This window comes from Lipotes vexillifer, unplaced genomic scaffold, assembly GCF_000442215.2.
Source record: "Lipotes vexillifer unplaced genomic scaffold, Lipotes_vexillifer_v1.1 scaffold153, whole genome shotgun sequence".
Lineage (NCBI taxonomy): Eukaryota > Metazoa > Chordata > Mammalia > Artiodactyla > Lipotidae > Lipotes > Lipotes vexillifer.
The window spans coordinates 3,717,070-3,734,904 of record NW_006774670.1 but is presented as its reverse complement, the minus strand read 5'-3'; the positions used below and the strand labels follow the sequence as shown (position 1 = coordinate 3,734,904).

The 17,835-nt window shown below is 41.7% G+C and overlaps 1 protein-coding gene across 3 annotated transcripts in view; it reads right to left on the bottom strand.

Moving 5' to 3' along the window:
- Window positions 1-17,835, bottom strand: part of TBC1D1 (TBC1 domain family member 1) — a 232,186-nt gene that overhangs the window by 198,814 nt on the left and 15,537 nt on the right. For 2 of the 3 annotated variants that reach the window (XM_007449405.1, XM_007449404.1), the window contains one exon: window positions 16,862-17,369. In XM_007449405.1, coding sequence (XP_007449467.1) covers window positions 16,862-17,278 — 417 coding nt within the window. In that variant the 5' untranslated portion in view covers window positions 17,279-17,369. Of the gene's footprint in view, window positions 1-16,861; window positions 17,370-17,835 lie in introns of those variants that run through there. The other variant, XM_007449403.1, reaches the window with a different exon arrangement.

The following is a 17,835-nucleotide window of genomic DNA, read 5'->3' as shown; positions in this document are numbered from 1 at the left end:
AAAGAGTGTCTAGAAGAGAAATATAGAAGGCTGAGTCTCAAGGGACATAAAACTCAGAATTAAGAAGAACAAACAAAGGAGACTGGGTAGAAACCACTATTGTAGTCAAAGGGAAAACAGGAGGGTGTGGTTTTCCAAAAGCCAAGAGAAGAGTGTTTTAAAACAGAAGAAACACTCCCCTGTCAACTATGCCAAAAGCTACTGAGAAACAGGATAAGAGAAATGCAGAGAACGCATCACCAGATTTCACAAGCTGGAGGTGGCAGGTGACATGATAAGAGCCATCAGTGGAATATGATCAGGACAGAAGTCCAATTGGTAAACCTAAGGAGAAAATGGGTGAGTGGAAGCAAAGGTAGCCACCGTGGCAACTCTTGAAGAATGGAGCAGAAAGTTGGGCCAGTAACTGGGGGAAGCTGGAATGGGAAATGAGGTTAGGGGAGGGTTGGTTTGTACGATGAGAGGTACCAGGATATACATTTTAGAAGACCAAGCAGAAGCAGATCAGGAATTTCACTTCTATGTTTTTTGTTGTTGTTGTTTTTGGTATTTTTGTGGTACGCGGGTCTCTCACTGCTGTGGCCTCTCCTGCCGCGGAGCACAGGCTCTGGACGCGCAGGCTCAGCGGCCACGGCTCACGGGCCCAGCCGCTCCGCGGCATGTGGGATCTTCCCGGACCGGGGCACGAACCCGCTCCCCTGCATCGGCAGGCGAACTCTCAACCACTGCGCCACCAGGGAAGCCCTATGTTATTTTTTATATCATTCCTTAGGAACCAAGCAGGTCAGCATCAGTAGGACAGGAAATCAGAATCTGACTGACTTTTTCTTCCATTAGAGGCAAATAAACAAACTATTAAAACCTTTCTGGGAGCAGAGGGGAAAGTGATCAGAAGACATCAACATGGGTTCATCAGGAACAAGTTACTTCATATTATAATTATGGATCAAGACACTGCTTGGGGACTTCCCTGGTGGTGCGGTGGATGAGACTCCACACTCCCAATGCAGGGGGCCCGGGTTCGATCCCTGGTCAGGGAACTGGATCCCGCATGCCACAGCTAAGAGCCTACATGCCGCAACTAAGAACCAGTGCAGCCAAATAAATAAATAAATATTTCAAAAAAAAAAAAAAAGACACTGATTTTTCACAAGACTACTGTGATAGCCTCCTAATTGGCTTCCCTCCTCTGTCTCTCATCCCTCTACTCCATCCTCCACTGCAAAATCTAAAAACAAATCCAATTGTTTCACTTCCCCGATTAATGCCTCTCATGACTGACACTTACAGAACGACCTTCTTAAGAAGAACACCCAACACCCTTAGCAAGGCAGACCAAGCCCTGTAAAATTTGACCCCAGCCTTTCCTTCCCGTCACATCTCTGACCACGCAATTTGCAAAACATTAATTGCAGCAGCTCCAGCCACAGTGGACATCTCTGCACTTGTCCCGCTCTGGCTTGGCACATGCTATATCCTCTACTTAGGACATCCATTAAATCTGCACCCAACTAAGGGGAGTTTGGGGGAAAATGGATACATGTGTATGTATGTCTGAGTCCCTTTGCAGTGTACCTGAAACTATCACAATGTTGTTAACCGACTATATTCCAATATAAAATAAAAAGTTAGGGGCTTCCCTGGTGGCACAGTGGTTGAGAGTACGCCTGCCGATGCAGGGGACACGGGTTCGCGCCCCGGTCCGGGAAGATCCCACATGCCGCGGAGCGGCTGGGCCCGTGAGCCGTGGCCGCTGAGCCTGCGCGTCTGGAGCCTGTGCTCCGCAACGGGAGAGGCCACAACAGTGAGAGGCCTGCGTACTGCAAAAAAACCCCAAAAAACAAAAACAAAACAAAAAAAAGTTAAAAAAAAAAATCTGCACCCAACTCATTGCCCTGGGAAATTCCCAGGGGGTCTTTAATACCCACTCAAATGTCTCATGGAAAATGCATGACATTCCAGAGGGTCCTTCCAGAAGACAGATCTATGACAAACAACTAGACATTACAGGAAACAACTTCATCTCAGCATAAGAGGTTTAGGAACAACTCAGTTGTCTGAAATGAAAGGGAACGTTGTCAGGTAGTACCTTCCTCACAGTGGGATATGTGGACACAGGAAGATGATGTCTTGCCAGGTGAAACCTCCATCCACGTCTACTGTTCCATAGAACCCATTTAATTATTTGATGGCTATCATTGTGAGGAGGAGGCAAAAATCTGTCTCTAGAAACTTCTCTTGTTCCTGGTTCTACCCTCTGGAGCAATTCAGAACTTGTCTATGTCTTTTTATACACAGCAGCTTTTCACAACTGCAGACACTTATTACACGAGGCCTCCTCCCAGTCACTCAAATTCGCTCTTTCATAACTTACAGATGTTTGCTGACTCCTGGCAGTGCCGCATTCAGAATCTCTATTTGGCATAATAAAGCATCACGCTGCTTCTAAAGGGGGCAATCGCAGCTTGATTTTGTACCCTAGCCCCCAACCAAGTACATGGTACACTGGTCGCATTCCAAAGAAAGAATTAATGTAAAATCTGCAATATTTCATGTTCATTGTAGCTCTGTTTACAATAGCCAGGACATGGAAGCAACCTAAGTGTCCACTGACAGATGAATGGATAAAGAAGATGTGGCACATACATACAATGGAATATTACTCAGCCATAAAAAGAAACAAAATTGAGTTATCTGTAGTGAGGTGGATGGACCTGGAGACTGTCATACAGAGTGAAGGAAGTCAGAAAGAGAAAAACAAATACCATGTGCTAACACATATATGTGGAATCTCAAAAAAAAAAAAAATGGTCCTGAAGAACCTAGGGGCAGGACAGGAATAAAGACACAGACGTAGAGAAAGGACTTGAGGACACAGGGAGGGGGAAGGGGAAGCTGGGACGAAGTGAAAGAGTGGCATAGACATATATACGCTACCAAATGTAAAATAGATAGCTAGTGGGAAGCAGCCGCATGACACAGGGAGATCAGCTCAGTGCTTTGTGACCACCTAGAGGGGTGGGATAGGGAGGGTGGGCGGGAGACGCAAGAGGGAGGAGATATGGGGATACATGTATATGTATGGCTGATTCACTTTGTTATACAGCAGAAACACACCACTGTAAAGCAATAATACTCCAATAAAAATGTTAAAAAAAAAAAATCTGCAACATTTCAAATACCTATATCACTTGACCACAGGAAAGGAAGACTTCTGATGTCCTGCTGGGACTGAAGCAGCCAGGAAAGGGCTCCTGCAGGACGGGCTGCCCTGAAGTCACATGTAAGTTTTCTGGTATGTCCTGCATTAGGCTCCTCCCCCGAGCCCCACCCCCAATCCAGCCTCTTCTGAGGCTTTCTCTGAGCCAGGCCAGAAAATCCAGTTGCTGGTTGTGGTTGTTGGTTCAGGATCACAGGCAGCAGTAAGTGGGGTGGACCCCTAAGCATCCAGAAGAAAGAAAAATATTCAAAGCGGAAACAGATTTATCTCTTTAACCGTATCCCAAATTAGTGGCCCACAAAGCGCTCATCCCCTGCAATATGCATCTAGAATTAAAAATAGGTTCTTGGGGCTTCCCCGGTGGCCAGTGGTTGAGAGGCCACCTGCCGATGCAGGGGACATGGGTTCGTGCCCTGGTCCGGGAAGATCCCACATGCTGCGGAGCGGCTGGGCCCGTGAGCCATGGCCGCTGAGCCTGCGCGTCTGGAGCCTGTGCTCCACAATGGGAGAGGCCACAACAGTGAGAGGCCCGTGTACCAGAAAAAAAATTTTAAATAAAAAAATAAAACATAAAAATAAAAATAGGTTCTTGAATTCCCTGGTGGTCCAGTGGTTAGGACTCTATGCTTTCACTGCCGAGGTCGCACGTTCGAGCCCTGGTTGGGGAGCGAAGATCCCACAAGCCACGTGGCGTGGCCAAAAAAAAAAAGAAAGAAAAAAACAGGTCCTATCGAACCCGGGCCCGCTGACGTGGTAGTGCGGAGTCTTAACCACTGGACCACCAAGGAAGTTCCCAGGTCCCAGTTTTTAATGTGGTTTTTTCAGAGTAACTTTGAGCAAAATTCTATCATTAACAAACAGAAGGCAGCAAAGAAAAGGGGGAAACTTGACGTCACTCTGTGATAAATGTTCAAATTATTTCCAGAAATCCTTGCTAGGTAACTAGTCCAGACCTGACTAGTAAAAGGAGGATGCAAGCTACAAATGTAATCTTAAATTTTCTTGTAGGCACACTCAGAAAGGTGAAATTAATTTTAGTATTATATTTGACTTAACCCAATATATAGAAAATATTATAATTTCAACATGTAACCAATATAGAAAATTATTAAGATATTTTTACATTCCTTTTTTCAAACCAAGTCTTTGAAATCCACTGTTTTGACACAGTACATCTCAATTCAGACCAGCCACACTGCAAGTGCTCAATAGCCATAGATGACTACTTATTATTGTACTGGACAGTGGAGGTCTAGGATATAAATAAATCCTTTTAAGATACAAGTCAACTTTAGGTTCAAGATACTTGTAAAGTCTATTCTTAGGAACAGATTTATATTATAAAAATAATTATCAAACGCAAAGCATCTGGTGAAAAATGCAAAGCTATAGAAAGTGATATGCATTGAAAATAAAGACTTCTAAAAAATTATGTAAGCACTTATCACAAGGTGGATGCTTCTGAAACCCTCAGACTCCTTTTCCAAAGTCAAAAATAAATTCCATAATCAGTCCTGTGTCATGGACCCAAACCTTCCAACAAATACTTCGGAGTTCATGCAGTTCGGGACATTCTTTTTATAGATGAAAAAGAATCCCTGCCAATCTCTGCACACAGCAACCGACTTCTGTCTAGTGTGACAGACGGTCAAGTGCTGATGGACTGACGTGGATACACTGCTCTGTGCAACCATGCACTGAGTCATAGCCGCCGAATGGGCCCCCAAATGAAATCTTACATAACAGCCAGAATGGATTAAAGATGCCCAGTGGCAATTTTAACATCGATTTAAAAATCCTCCAAAACATATGCCACAAAGCCTTCTCAGAACCATTCTCTGAGTAGCAAAGAAAAACTATTATCTGATATTTAGAAATGAAGACCCAATACAGAAAGGGCGCTAGGTAAGAAGAGCTGCAAAATAATTCTATGAGCTTCAGGATAATCACCCTCAGGAACAAAACGCTCCAGCTCAATGTTATCATTTCAATCTTCGCTCCAGCAAAGAAAGAAAGTAACGAGCCAGCAAATATAACAGCCAAACAAGAGACACCACCAAAGCCAGCCTCTACTGAAAATCCTTAAATAAGTGGTGCAAATTTTAAGTCACTAACTTAAAATTCCAAGCAGATGGGGAATTATTAAGATCGATGAGTAATGGGTAAAATGCAACTGAAACAAAGCCTACGATCAAAAACAAATTTTTTAAAAATTTTTATTAAATCATAAAACTCAGCCAAAGCAACTTGGGCTTTTAATATAGGGGATTTAAGTATTAATCCTGCTAATCAAAGGAAAACAACTTCAGACCACCTTTTCAATTGATATGCAACACAACGAATCCAGAGAGTCTAGGTGAGGTCGCTGTCCATAAGTTACTGAGAAAGACAGTGGGCTTACAGGGCCTCATGAGAGAATACACTGGTTCTTTACTGAAAATTTCAAAAGGAAACCTTTACTGATCTTAAATTTCAAAAGGAAACCTTTACTGATCTTAAATTAAGTCTATAAATAGTTAAGTACTCTTAAAATTAGCAGTATGGGAGCCCACAGGGTTCAGTCTCAGATATAGATCACCCTCAAGAAATGAAGTTTCAACAGAGCTGGAACTCCCGGCTCAGGGTCTCTTCCCTCCGCCATCACGGAACTGCCCCAGAGCCCGAGGGGAGGGCGGCCTCAGTGAGGCTGCCGGCTCTGGAGGGGCCCCGGCGGCCGAAGCCGCAACAGTCCCGGGGACTGAGGGCCGGATGACTCATCCTGGGGTAAGCCAGCTGCCATGTCATGAGGACACTCAAGCAGCCCTAAGGAGAGATCCATGCGGCAAGGAACTGAGGCCTCTTACATACAGCCACGTGACCGTGTGGATGAAAGGCTCTTGATGCTGCAGCCAGGAGTCAGTGCTGTGCCTCTGAGGTGGGAGAGCCAACTCCAGGACACAGGTCCACAAGACACCTCCCAGCTCTACATAATATCAAACGGCGAAAATCTCCCAGAGATCTCCATCTCAACACCAGCACCCAGCTTTACTCAACGACCAGCAAGCTACAGTGCTGGACACCCTATGCCAAACAACTAGCAAGACAGGAACACAACCCCACCCATTAGCAGAGAGGCTGCCTAAAATCATAATAAGTCCACAGACACCCCAAAACACACCACCAGACGTGGACCTGCCCACCAGAAAAACAAGAACCAGCCTCATCCACCAGAACGCAGGCACTAGTCCGCTCCACAAGGAAGCCTACACAACCCAATGAACCAACCATAGCCACTGGGGGCAGACACCAAAAACAACGGGAACTACGAACCTGCAGCCTGCGAAAATGAGACCTCAAACACAGTAAGATAAGCTAAATGAGAAGACAGAAAAACACAAAACAGACAATGATGAACAACACAATAAATGAAATGAAAAATACTCTAGATGGGATCAATAGCAGAATAAATGAGGCAGAAGAACGGATAAGTGACCTGGAAGATAAAATAGTGGAAATAACTACTGCAGAGCAGAATAAAGAAAAAAGAATGAAAAGAACTGAGGACAGTCTCAGAGACCTCTGGGACAACATTAAACGCACCAACATTCGAATTATAGGGGTTCCAGAAGAAGAAGAGAAAAAGAAAGGGACTGAGAAAATATTTGAAGAGATTATAGTTGAAAACTTCCCTAATATGGGAAAGGAAATCGTTAATCAAGTCCAGGAAGCACAGAGAGTCCCATACAGGATAAATTCAAGGAGAAATACGCCAAGACACATATTAATCAAACTGTCAAAAACTAAATACAAAGAAAGCATATTAAAAGCAGCAAGGGAAAAACAACAAATAACACACAAGGGAATCCCCATAAGGTTAACAGCTGATCTCTCAGCAGAAACTCTACAAGCCAGAAGGGAGTGGCAGGACATACTGAAAGTGATGAAGGAGAAAAACCTGCAACCAAGATTACTCTACCCAGCAAGGATCTCATTCAGATTTGATGGAGAAATTAAAACCTTTACAGACAAGCAAAAGCTGAGAGAGTTCAGCACCACCAAACCAGCTTTACAACAAATGCTAAAGGAACTTCTCTAGACAAAAACACAAGAGAAGGAAAAGTCCTATAATAACGAACCCAAAACAATTTAGAAAATGGGAATAGGAACATACATATCGATAATTACCTTAAATGTAAATGGACTAAATGCTCCCACCAAAAGACACAGATTGGCTGAATGGATACAAAAACAAGACCCATATATATGCTGTCTACAAGAGACCCACTTCAGACCTAGAGACACATACAGATTGAAAGTGAGGGGATGGAAAAAGATATTCCCTGCAAATGAAAATCAAAAGAAAGCTGGAGTAGGAACACTCATATCAGACAAAATAGCCTTTAAAATAAAGACTATTAGAAGAGACAAAGAAGGACACTACATAATGATCAAGGGATCAATCCAAGAAGAAGATACAACAATTGTAAATATTTATGCACCCAACATAGGAGCACCTCAATACATAAGGCAAATACCAGCAGCCATAAAAGGGGAAATCAACAGTAACACATTCATAGTAGGGGACTTTAACACCCCACTTTCACCAAGGGACAGATTATCCAAAATGAAAATAAATACGGAAACACAAGCTTTAAATGATACATTAAACAAGGTGGACTTAATAGATATTTATAGGACATTCCATCCAAAGACAACAAAATACACATTTTTTCAAGTGCTCATGGAACATTCTCCAGGATAGATCATATCTTGGGTCACAAATCAAGCCTTGGTAAATTTAAGAAAACTGAAATTGTATCAAGTATCTTTTCCGACCACAACGCTATGAGAATAGATATCAATTACAGGAAAAGATCTATAAAAAATACAAACACATGGAGGCTAAACAATACACTACTTAATAACGAAGTGATCACTGAAGAAATCAAAGAGGAAATAAATATATACCTAGAAACAAATGACAATGGAGACACGATGACCCAAAACCTATGGGTTGCAGCAAAAGCAGTTCTAAGAGGGAAGTTTATGGCAATACAATCCTACCTTAAGAAACAGGAAACATCTCAAATAAACAACCTAATCTTGCACCTAAAGCAATTAGAGAAAGAAAAACCAAAAAACTCCAAAGTTAGCAGAAGAAAAGAAATCATAAAGATCAGATCAGAAATAAATGAAAAAGAAATGAAGGAAACGATAGCAAAGATCAATAAAACTAAAAGCTGGTTCTTTGAGAAGATAAACAAAATTGAGAAACCATTAGCCAGACTCATCAGGAAAAAAAGGGAGAAGACTGAAATCAATAGAATTAGAGGGCTTCCCTGGTGGCGCAGTGATTGAGAGTCCGCCTGCCGATGCAGGGGACACGGGTTCGTGCCCCGGTCCGGGAAGATCCCACATGCCGCGGAGCAGCTGGGCCCATGAGCCATGGCCTGTGCTCCGCAACGGGAGAGGCCACAGCAGTGAGAGGCCCGTGTACCGCAAAAAAAAAAAAAAAGAAAAATATAGAATTAGAAATTAAAAAGGAGGAGTAACAACTGACACTACAGAAATACAGAAGATCATGAGCGATTACTACAAGCAACTCTATGCCAATAAAATGGACAATCTGGAAGAAATGGACAAATTCTTAGAAATGCACAAACTGCCAAGACTGAATCAGGAAGAAATAGAAAATATGAACAGACCAATCACAAACACTGAAATTGAAACTGTGATTAAAAATCTTCCAACAAACAAAAGCCCAGGACCAGATGGCTTCACAGGCGAATTCTATCAAACATTTAGAGAAGAGCTAACACCTATCCTTCTCAAACTCTTCCAAAATATAGCAGAGGGAGGAACACTCCCAAACTCATTCTACGAGGCCACCATCACCTTGATACCAAAACCAGACAAGGATGTCACAAAGAAAGAAAACTACAGGCCAATATCACTGATGAACATAGATGCAAAAATCCTCAACAAAATACTAGCAAACAGAATCCAACAGCACATTAAAAGGATCATACACCATGATCAAGTGGGGTTTATTCCAGGAATGCAAGGATTCTTCAATATACGCAAATCTATCAATGTGATTAACCATATTAACAAATTGAAGGAGAAAAACCATATGATCATCTCAATAGATGCAGAGAAAGCTTTTGACAAAATTCAACACCCATTTATGATAAAAACCCTGCAGAAAGTAGGTGTAGAGGGAACTTTCCTCAATATAATAAAGGCCGTATATGACAAGCCCACAGCCAACATCATCCTCAATGGCGAAAAACTGAAAGCATTTCCACTAAGGTCAGGAACAAGACAAGGTTGCCCACTCTCACCACTCTTATTCAACATAGTTTTGGAAGTTTTAGCCACAGCAATCAGAGAAGAAAAGGAAATAAAAGGAATCCAAATCGGAAAAGAAGAAGTAAAGCTGTCACTGTTTGCAGATGACATGATACTATACATAGAGAATCCTAAAGATGCTACCAGAAAACTACTAGAGCTAATCAATGAATTTGGTAAAGTAGCAGGATACAAAATTAATGCACAGAAATCTCTGGCATTCCTATATACTAATGATGAAAAATCTGAAAGTGAAATCAAGAAAACACTCCCATTTACCATTGCAACAAAAAGAATAAAATATCTAGGAATAAACCTACCTAAGGAGACAAAAGACCTGTATGCAGAAAATTATAAGACACTGATGAAAGAAATTAAAGATGATACAAACAGATGGAGAGATATACCATGTTCTTGGATTGGAAGAATCAACATTGTGAAAATGACTCTACTTCCCAAAGCAATCTATAGATTCAATGCAATCCCTATCAAACTACCACTGGCATTTTTCACAGAACTAGAACAAAAAATTTCACAATTTGTATGGAAACACAAAAGACCCCGAATAGCCAAAGCAATCTTGAGAACAAAAAATGGAGCTGGAGGAATCAGGCTGCCTGACTTCAGACTATACTACAAAGCTACAGTAATCAAGACAGTATGGTACTGGCACAAAAACAGAAAGATAGATCAATGGAATAGGATAGAAAGCCCAGAGATAAACCCATGCACATATGGTCACCTTATCTTTGATAAAGGTGGCAGGAATATACAGTGGAGAAAGGACAGCCTCTTCAATAAGTGGTGCTGGGAAAACTGGACAGGTACATGTAAAAGTATGAGATTAGATCACTCCCTAACACCATACACAAAAATAAGCTCAAAATGGATTAAAGACCTAAATGTAAGGCCAGAAACTATCAAACTCTTAGAGGAAAACATAGGCAGAACACTCTATGACATAAATCACAGCAAGATCCTTCTTGACCCATCTCCTAGAGTAATGGAGATAAAAACAAAAATAAACAAATGGGACCTAATGAAACTTCAAAGCTTTTGCACAGCAAAGGAAACCATAAACAAGACCAAAAGACAGCCCTCAGAATGGGAGAAAATATTTGCAAATGAATCAACTGACAAAGGATTAATCTCTAAAATTTACAGGCAGCTCATGCAGCTCAATAACAAAAAAATAAACAACCCAATCCAAAAATGGGCAGAAGACCTAAATAGACATTTCTCCAAAGAAGATATACAGACTGCCAACAAACACATGAAAGAATGCTCAACATCATTAATCATTAGAGAAATGCAAATCAAAACTACAATGAGATATCATCTCACACCAGTCAGAATGGCCATCATCAAAAAATCTAGAAACAATAAATGCTGGAGAGGGTGTGGAGAAAAGGGAACACTCTTGCACTGCTGGTGGGAATGTGAATTGGTACAGCCACTATGGAGAACAGTATGGACGTTCCTTAAAAAACTACAAATAGAACTACCATATGACCCAGCAATCCCACTACTGGGCATATACCCTGAGAAAACCATAATCTGAAAAGAGCCATGTACCAAAATGTTCATTGCAGCTCTATTTATAATAGCCCGGAGATGGAAACAACCTAAGTGTCCATCATCGGATGAATGGATACAGAAGATGTGGCACATATATACAATGGAATATTACTCAGCCATAAAAAGAAACGAAATTGAGCTATTTGTAATGACGTGGATGGACCTAGAGTCTGTCATACAGAGTGAAGTCAGAAAGAGAAAGACAAATACCATATGCTAACACATATATATGGAATTTAAGAAAAAAAAATGTCATGAAGAACCTAGGGGTAAGATAGGAATAAAGACACAGACCTACTGGAGAATGGACTTGAGGATATGGGGAGGGGGAAGGGTAAGCTGTGACAAAGCGAGAGAGTGGCATGGACATATATACACTACCAAATGTAAAATAGATAGCTAGTGGGAAGCAGCCACATAGCACAGGGAGATCAGCTCGGTGCTTTGTGACCACCTAGAGGGGTGGGATAGGGAGGGTGGGAGGGAGGGAGATGCAAGAGGGAAGAGATATGGGAACATATGTATATGTATAACTGATTCACTTTGTTATAAAGCAGAAACGAACACACCATTGTAAAGCAATTATACTCCAATAAAGATGTAAAAAAAAAAAAGAAATGAAGTTTCATTGTCAAAACTCATGGAAAAGGAAACCCATTCTTTCAAAGGACATTGACATTCTCTCAAACACATCTTTCTCAGTAACATTTAGTAAAGTTGTCTTCTAGAAGTCTACCTCCCATGCAGTTACTCCAGCTCCTCCAACCCCCAACCCAAGCTCCTTGGCCATACTTTTCCCTCCTCCTAATTCCTAAGGATTTAGTACTTTATTATGTCCCAGCAAGAGATAATACTTCCTCCTTGGGAGAAGGAGGAAAGAATCTAACAAGATTCTAGGGCTTCCCTGGTGGCGCAGTGGTTGAGAGTCCGCCTGTCGATGCAGGGGACACGGGTTCGTGCCCCGGTCTGGGAAGATCCCACATGCCGCGGAGCGGCTGGGCCCGTGAGCCATGGCCGCTGAGCCTGCGCGTCCGGAGCCTGTGCTCCGCAACGGGAGAGGCCACGGCAATGAGAGGCCCGCGTATCGCAAAAAAAAAAAAAAAAAAGATTCTAATAAATCCAAGATGCTCTTAGGGAGGGTGCAGAAGGGGAAGCCCATGAGCACTGTTGCATTAATGACACCAATCCCATCACAGCTATGAAACCCCTGCGCTGTTCCCAGACTGGACACGAGATCCAGAAGATCAGATCTGACTAAAGTCAGGAACAGTGTTTGAAAAGCCAGGACAGGTTATAGGTATGATAAGTTAGCTGAAGAAGAACAGGCACTTATAGCAAAACTAGCTCCACACACCCGATTTCTGCCTTAGCCCGCCCGGGTCCCTCGTACTGAACACCAGCCTACACTTCTCCACTTATTACCAGCATAATCCTTGCCATTCTCCATTCAGAATCCATTCTTTCCTTTTATTGGCATAAGACAGCAACAGTCAATGTCAGAAGCCTCAGCCCAACACTTCTGCTGCCTGCAACTCATTGCTGGAAAGTCTCTTAAAGGAAGCAGAGCTTTTTACTTTGTAGATTAAAAAAGGGACTAAAATGTAAATACTCTTCTGAGTGATCTTCAGTAATACTCAAGGGAGTGGCAAATCTGATGTTCTTCTTAGAAGAGACAAAGCTGAAGCACTGGAGAAAGAAAGAATCTTGAGATAATTTTCTAAGACTTTACACTTTTTCTAGGGCTGAGTCCAGGAGGAACTCTTGATTTCTTTGCCATGTGATGGGGTATAGACCTAGTCAGGGTCACCCATGCATCCATATGTTTCCCAGAGTGGATGTTTTCATTTCCTGCCACAGATCCTAACTCAAAACTAAACTTCAACCCACAACCTTATGCCACTGTGTTCACATGCGTGCTGAGGGATGTTCTTGGAAGTTATGAGAAAATGTAATCTATGGTCCAATAAACTTGGGGATTTAATGAACTAATGTGCAATTCAAGAGTGCAATAGAAAGTACAGTATTTCCCTAATACAGCAGTTCTCAGAGTGTGGTCTGTACAACTCAGTGAACCAATATTTTCCAAATAATCAATGCATGATGTTACAGAATCATTCATGCTTAAAAGCTTCATTAAAGCACAAGACAGACTAATGGATTTTAATATAACAAAGTGCAAAGAGTGCTTTGACATGGTTTCACATGTCATATTGCCACAAACCTTTAAGAAACTACCATTTGTCAAGTTTTGGTATAGTATTAAAGAAAAATATCCACAATTTTCTAAAAAGGTTATAAAATATTTCTCCTTTTTCCTACTACAAATCTGTGTGAGGCCAAATTTTCTTCATATGCTCAACCAAAACAACACATCACAAAAGAATGAGTGGAGAAGCAGCTGAGAATTAATAGTTGACTATTGATCCAGACGTGAAAGAGATTTGCAAAAAACCAAACAAACAAAAAGTAAAACTATGCCACTCTTATCACTAAATTTTTGGGAAAATACAATTATTTTTCACAAAAAAATATTGTTTAGGCTTACATTTATGGGGCTTATTTTGTTTTTCAATAAATTAAAACCTTTATGATTTTTCAGTTTTAATTTCTAATATAAAAGTATTAATAGATAAAACCCACATTAAACTCTTTGGGATACTCGATAATTTTTTAGAGTGAAAAGGGTCTTCAGATCAAAAAGTTTGAGATGCTTCCCTAATATATTTTGATCATGGAAGCCTTTCTGTGTGGAACACCTCAAGCATATTCTATGGAACGTACAATGGGAAACAGAATCTCATGTTGTGCTTTTAAAACTATTCCTGGGGGCTTCCCTGGTGGCACGGTGGTTGGGAATCCGCCTGTCGATGCAGGAGACACGCGTTCGTGCCCCGGTCCGGGAGGATCCCACATGCCGCGAAGCGGCTGGGCCCGTGGGCCGTAGCCGCTGGGCCTGCGCGTCCGGAGCCTGTGCTCCGCAGCGGGAGAGGCCACGGCAGTGAGAGGCCCGCGTACCGCAAAAAAAAAAAACTATTCCTTTTCGTGTCTCTTCTCCCTAGACCTTCTTCAATAAGTTAATTTCTATGCTGCTCAAAGGGTTGCCTCTCACACAGTAGTTTTGTGCTTATGACCCTGGCAGTAAATGCATATATCTTTTCTGGCAAATACAGGTGGATACTGACTTCATTTATTTAGAAGAGGCCATAATCTACAGAATTATTTCACTGCGCAAATGCTACAAATAGGAGAAATGATGACATAGGTTAACATGCTCCTACAGCAGATAATCTGCTATGAGATACCGTGCCAGGATGTCCCAAGAACATAAAGGATATCATGTCAGCTAGAATCGCGGCCAATTTGGTTTACCATTCAGTTTCCGGCAACAGGAGAATCACTGACTGAGATGCTTATGTTACAAATTACTCTTTTATAAAACCAGCAGGATGACAGTAATTTATTACTCTGAGTACTGGCAATTTGCTTGTAAAAATTGTAAGCAAGCCAAAAATAACTTAAGAACAGATTCACATTTCTACCGTGGCTTTTTAGAACACAGAGTAAGGCCAGTTCTTTACTTTCAGCACGACTTGAAGCCCGAGTTCCAGAATTTAGTTATAAATCTCTCCTCCTGTCAGGTAGCTGAATAACTGGCTAGAAGCCTGTTCTCAGATGGCTATAAAAGATTTTGGGAAAGAGTCAAAAGTGTAGAGTGTTGAACAACTATTCCATGCAAAAACTCCCTCCAAGGAAACTCAGTCCTTATAGAGAGCTGGCACAGAGTACAGGCTGTTCAGTCCTCTAATTTTCATTCTGGAATTTACCCAAATAAGAGCAACCATTAAATTTACTTATGCAGTTTTTTAAGTGTCTAGTTTATAAAAATGTTGCTCAAGGATGACCAGGATCTCATCCTGAGAGCTGAAGACGCTCATCTTGGTCTCTTTTTCTTTTTACTTAAGACTAGAAGTGAAATTAGCATGTAATCTGCTTGTGGTAAAACTTTCTTTAGTGAAAAATTTTTATAGCCATAAATGCTTACTAGTTTTAGGTTCCATTCTAGTTCATTTAGTCCTCCCAGCAACTCTACGAGATAGAGACTATAATTATCCCCATTTTACAGATAAGGAAAGAGGCTCCATGTTGCCTGAGGCTACCTAGTTTACAGGTGGCAGATAGGACTAGAATCCCGGAAGTTAGTCCCTCTGAACCGGGACGCTGTCCCACCTGAGATGCATGATCAATAAATCGAATGCTTTTTATTAAGAAGATATCCTATTCTGTGCATAAAATAGTGGTTTTTAGCTCCAGATGAGCCATTATTTCAAAAAGCCTTCCTTACACTCCAGTGCGTTAAGCCCCATTCTCTGTCTTCCCATCACGCCCTGTCCACAGACCATGTGGTATTTACCTGCTGCCGCTTCTGTCTCCCTTCTAGCCTGTACTGCATCCTCCCACCCAGTACCTGGAGCAACAATCTGAATGAGTGACAGAACCACAGAAAGAACAAACAAAAGTGAGTCTCCACAAATCCACTTAGTCACGAAGAACATTCATTTCCAAATGAGGTTCGTGCATCATGGAGGGTATACAAAAAAAAAACCCAGTGGGGTGCAGGGAGAAAACATTAGCATTTCTCTTTCTATTCACTGACATTTACCACAAGGATTGGCATTAGCATCCTCAGAGTCTGCTCCAGTGCGTGGGGCAGACAGCCACACAGGCCGACGAGGCACTCAAGGCCTAGCATGGGCATTCCTCAGCTTGTGGGGTTAGCAGCAAGGCCCTCACCTGCTTGCTTGCTTTCTGTAGCCAGTTTACGTGGGCCGAACTGAGAAAGTGACTGTCGGGATTATATTTTCAATTGTATCTAAAGTGACCCTCACAAAACGGCCAGGTGGCTTTGAATGAGTCCTGCACAGAACTGCAAAAAAATGCTAGCAACAATACAAGCACAAATAAATGGGAGAATAGTAGAGCTGGTGATATTGTTTTTTACCATTTGTCATATATCTTTCTCACCCGTATCATAAGATATAACAACAAGCTGGTCAGATCGGACTTGAAGTTAGCCAAAAAAACCCAAAAAAACAAAAAACCTGAAAGTATCAAAACTTAGATTCATATCCACTATTTTTTACCAATGGTCTCTGCCTAAGTGAATATGATACCTTGGGAAACTGCCTAATAATACTCTTATACAGCTTCTAAATAAATATATTTTTGTTAACAAGATCAAAAATGTGGAGCTCACTGATCTAGAACTTTGCTACTCCAAGTGCAATCTTCAAAGGAGCAGCGCCCGCGTCACCTGGAGGCTTGTTAGAAATGCAGACTCTCAAGGTCCGTCCCAGACCTACTGAATCAGATTTTGCATTTTAACAAGATCCCCAGGTCCTTCACAGGCACATCTCTGTTTGCGAAGCACTGCTTTAGAACACACATCTTAAATGATCTGAATCCTAATAGTTCAGCTCTTATGTATACACTTAGAAAGATTTCTCTGTTGAATTTTTGAACTCATAAACTTCTCATTTTAATATCTATTGTCAAATGTTCTTCAAGGCTATAAAGAACCTATCCCCATGAACCGAAAATCCCGTGAAATAATCTATGTATAACTACAGCATTAACTCCTTATTAATTCCAGTATCTTAAAATAAACGTTCTGATCCTGTACAACAAAAACTATCCAGCCACACCTTCATCTTTTTGATCCCCACCTCCACTTACTTTTGTTTGACCATCGGCTTTGAACACATAGCAGATACTCTGCTGATTGGCTTCATCGTCTTTAATCAAACAAGCAAAATAACTTGGGTCGTGACTGTTATGAATCAGTTTGTGAACTCGCTGAGGCTGACACTCGAAGATGCTGGAACAGATCAGTGGATCCCATTGTTGACTTTTTCCTGGCTCAGGCTCACATCTCAGTCCGGAGGGCGAAATGCAAAGGTGGACTTGCTTGGTACCAGACTCCTTTGTGGCGGACTGCCGGCTGAGCCTTCGCACCTCTGCCACGACCCAAGACAGCATGGGCATGGTGGTCAGAGAATGCACGGGTAAGAAGCCTACCAGCTGGAGGCTAAATTCCACCGAGACCTCGCTAGGAAACGGATGTTTCCTTGCTGTGAAGGTTATTGGTTCCATGTTGGGAAAGGTCTGGAAACTCAGCAAAACATTGCCACTGTTTTCTATTTTAGACCAAACAATCTATTTTACATGCTTCTGATGCAGAATCCTGCAGGAGAAAAACAGAGGCATTAGAATTTAATGAAGTCGCAGCATTTCAGAGCTTAAGAGGCTGAAACCCAAATAGAGGAAGAAATAGATATTAGTTCACATACGCTGCTCTGCCTAGAAAGAACTTTCTTGAAATCGTATTACATATAAAACCTGAAAATGCCGTAACTGTCACACTCACTACGGGTTACAAAGATCCCACCGGGGAGACTCCGGTTAAACATAAGCCTCATAGAGCCAACAAAGGCCAGCACCATAGAAAACAATATAGTGCTGTTTGGACGGCTTTAAACCCTGCTGCATTATTTAACATACTTTCAAGGAATTTTTTAAGATGATCAAATTCAGTACTGGTGGCTTCCCCCAAGAAAGTAATCTTGCAAGAAAAATATATCAGCTCTCTATCATCACAGTCTATTGAACCAGTCCAGTTTTCAACAACTGACCTTATCACTTATGATATC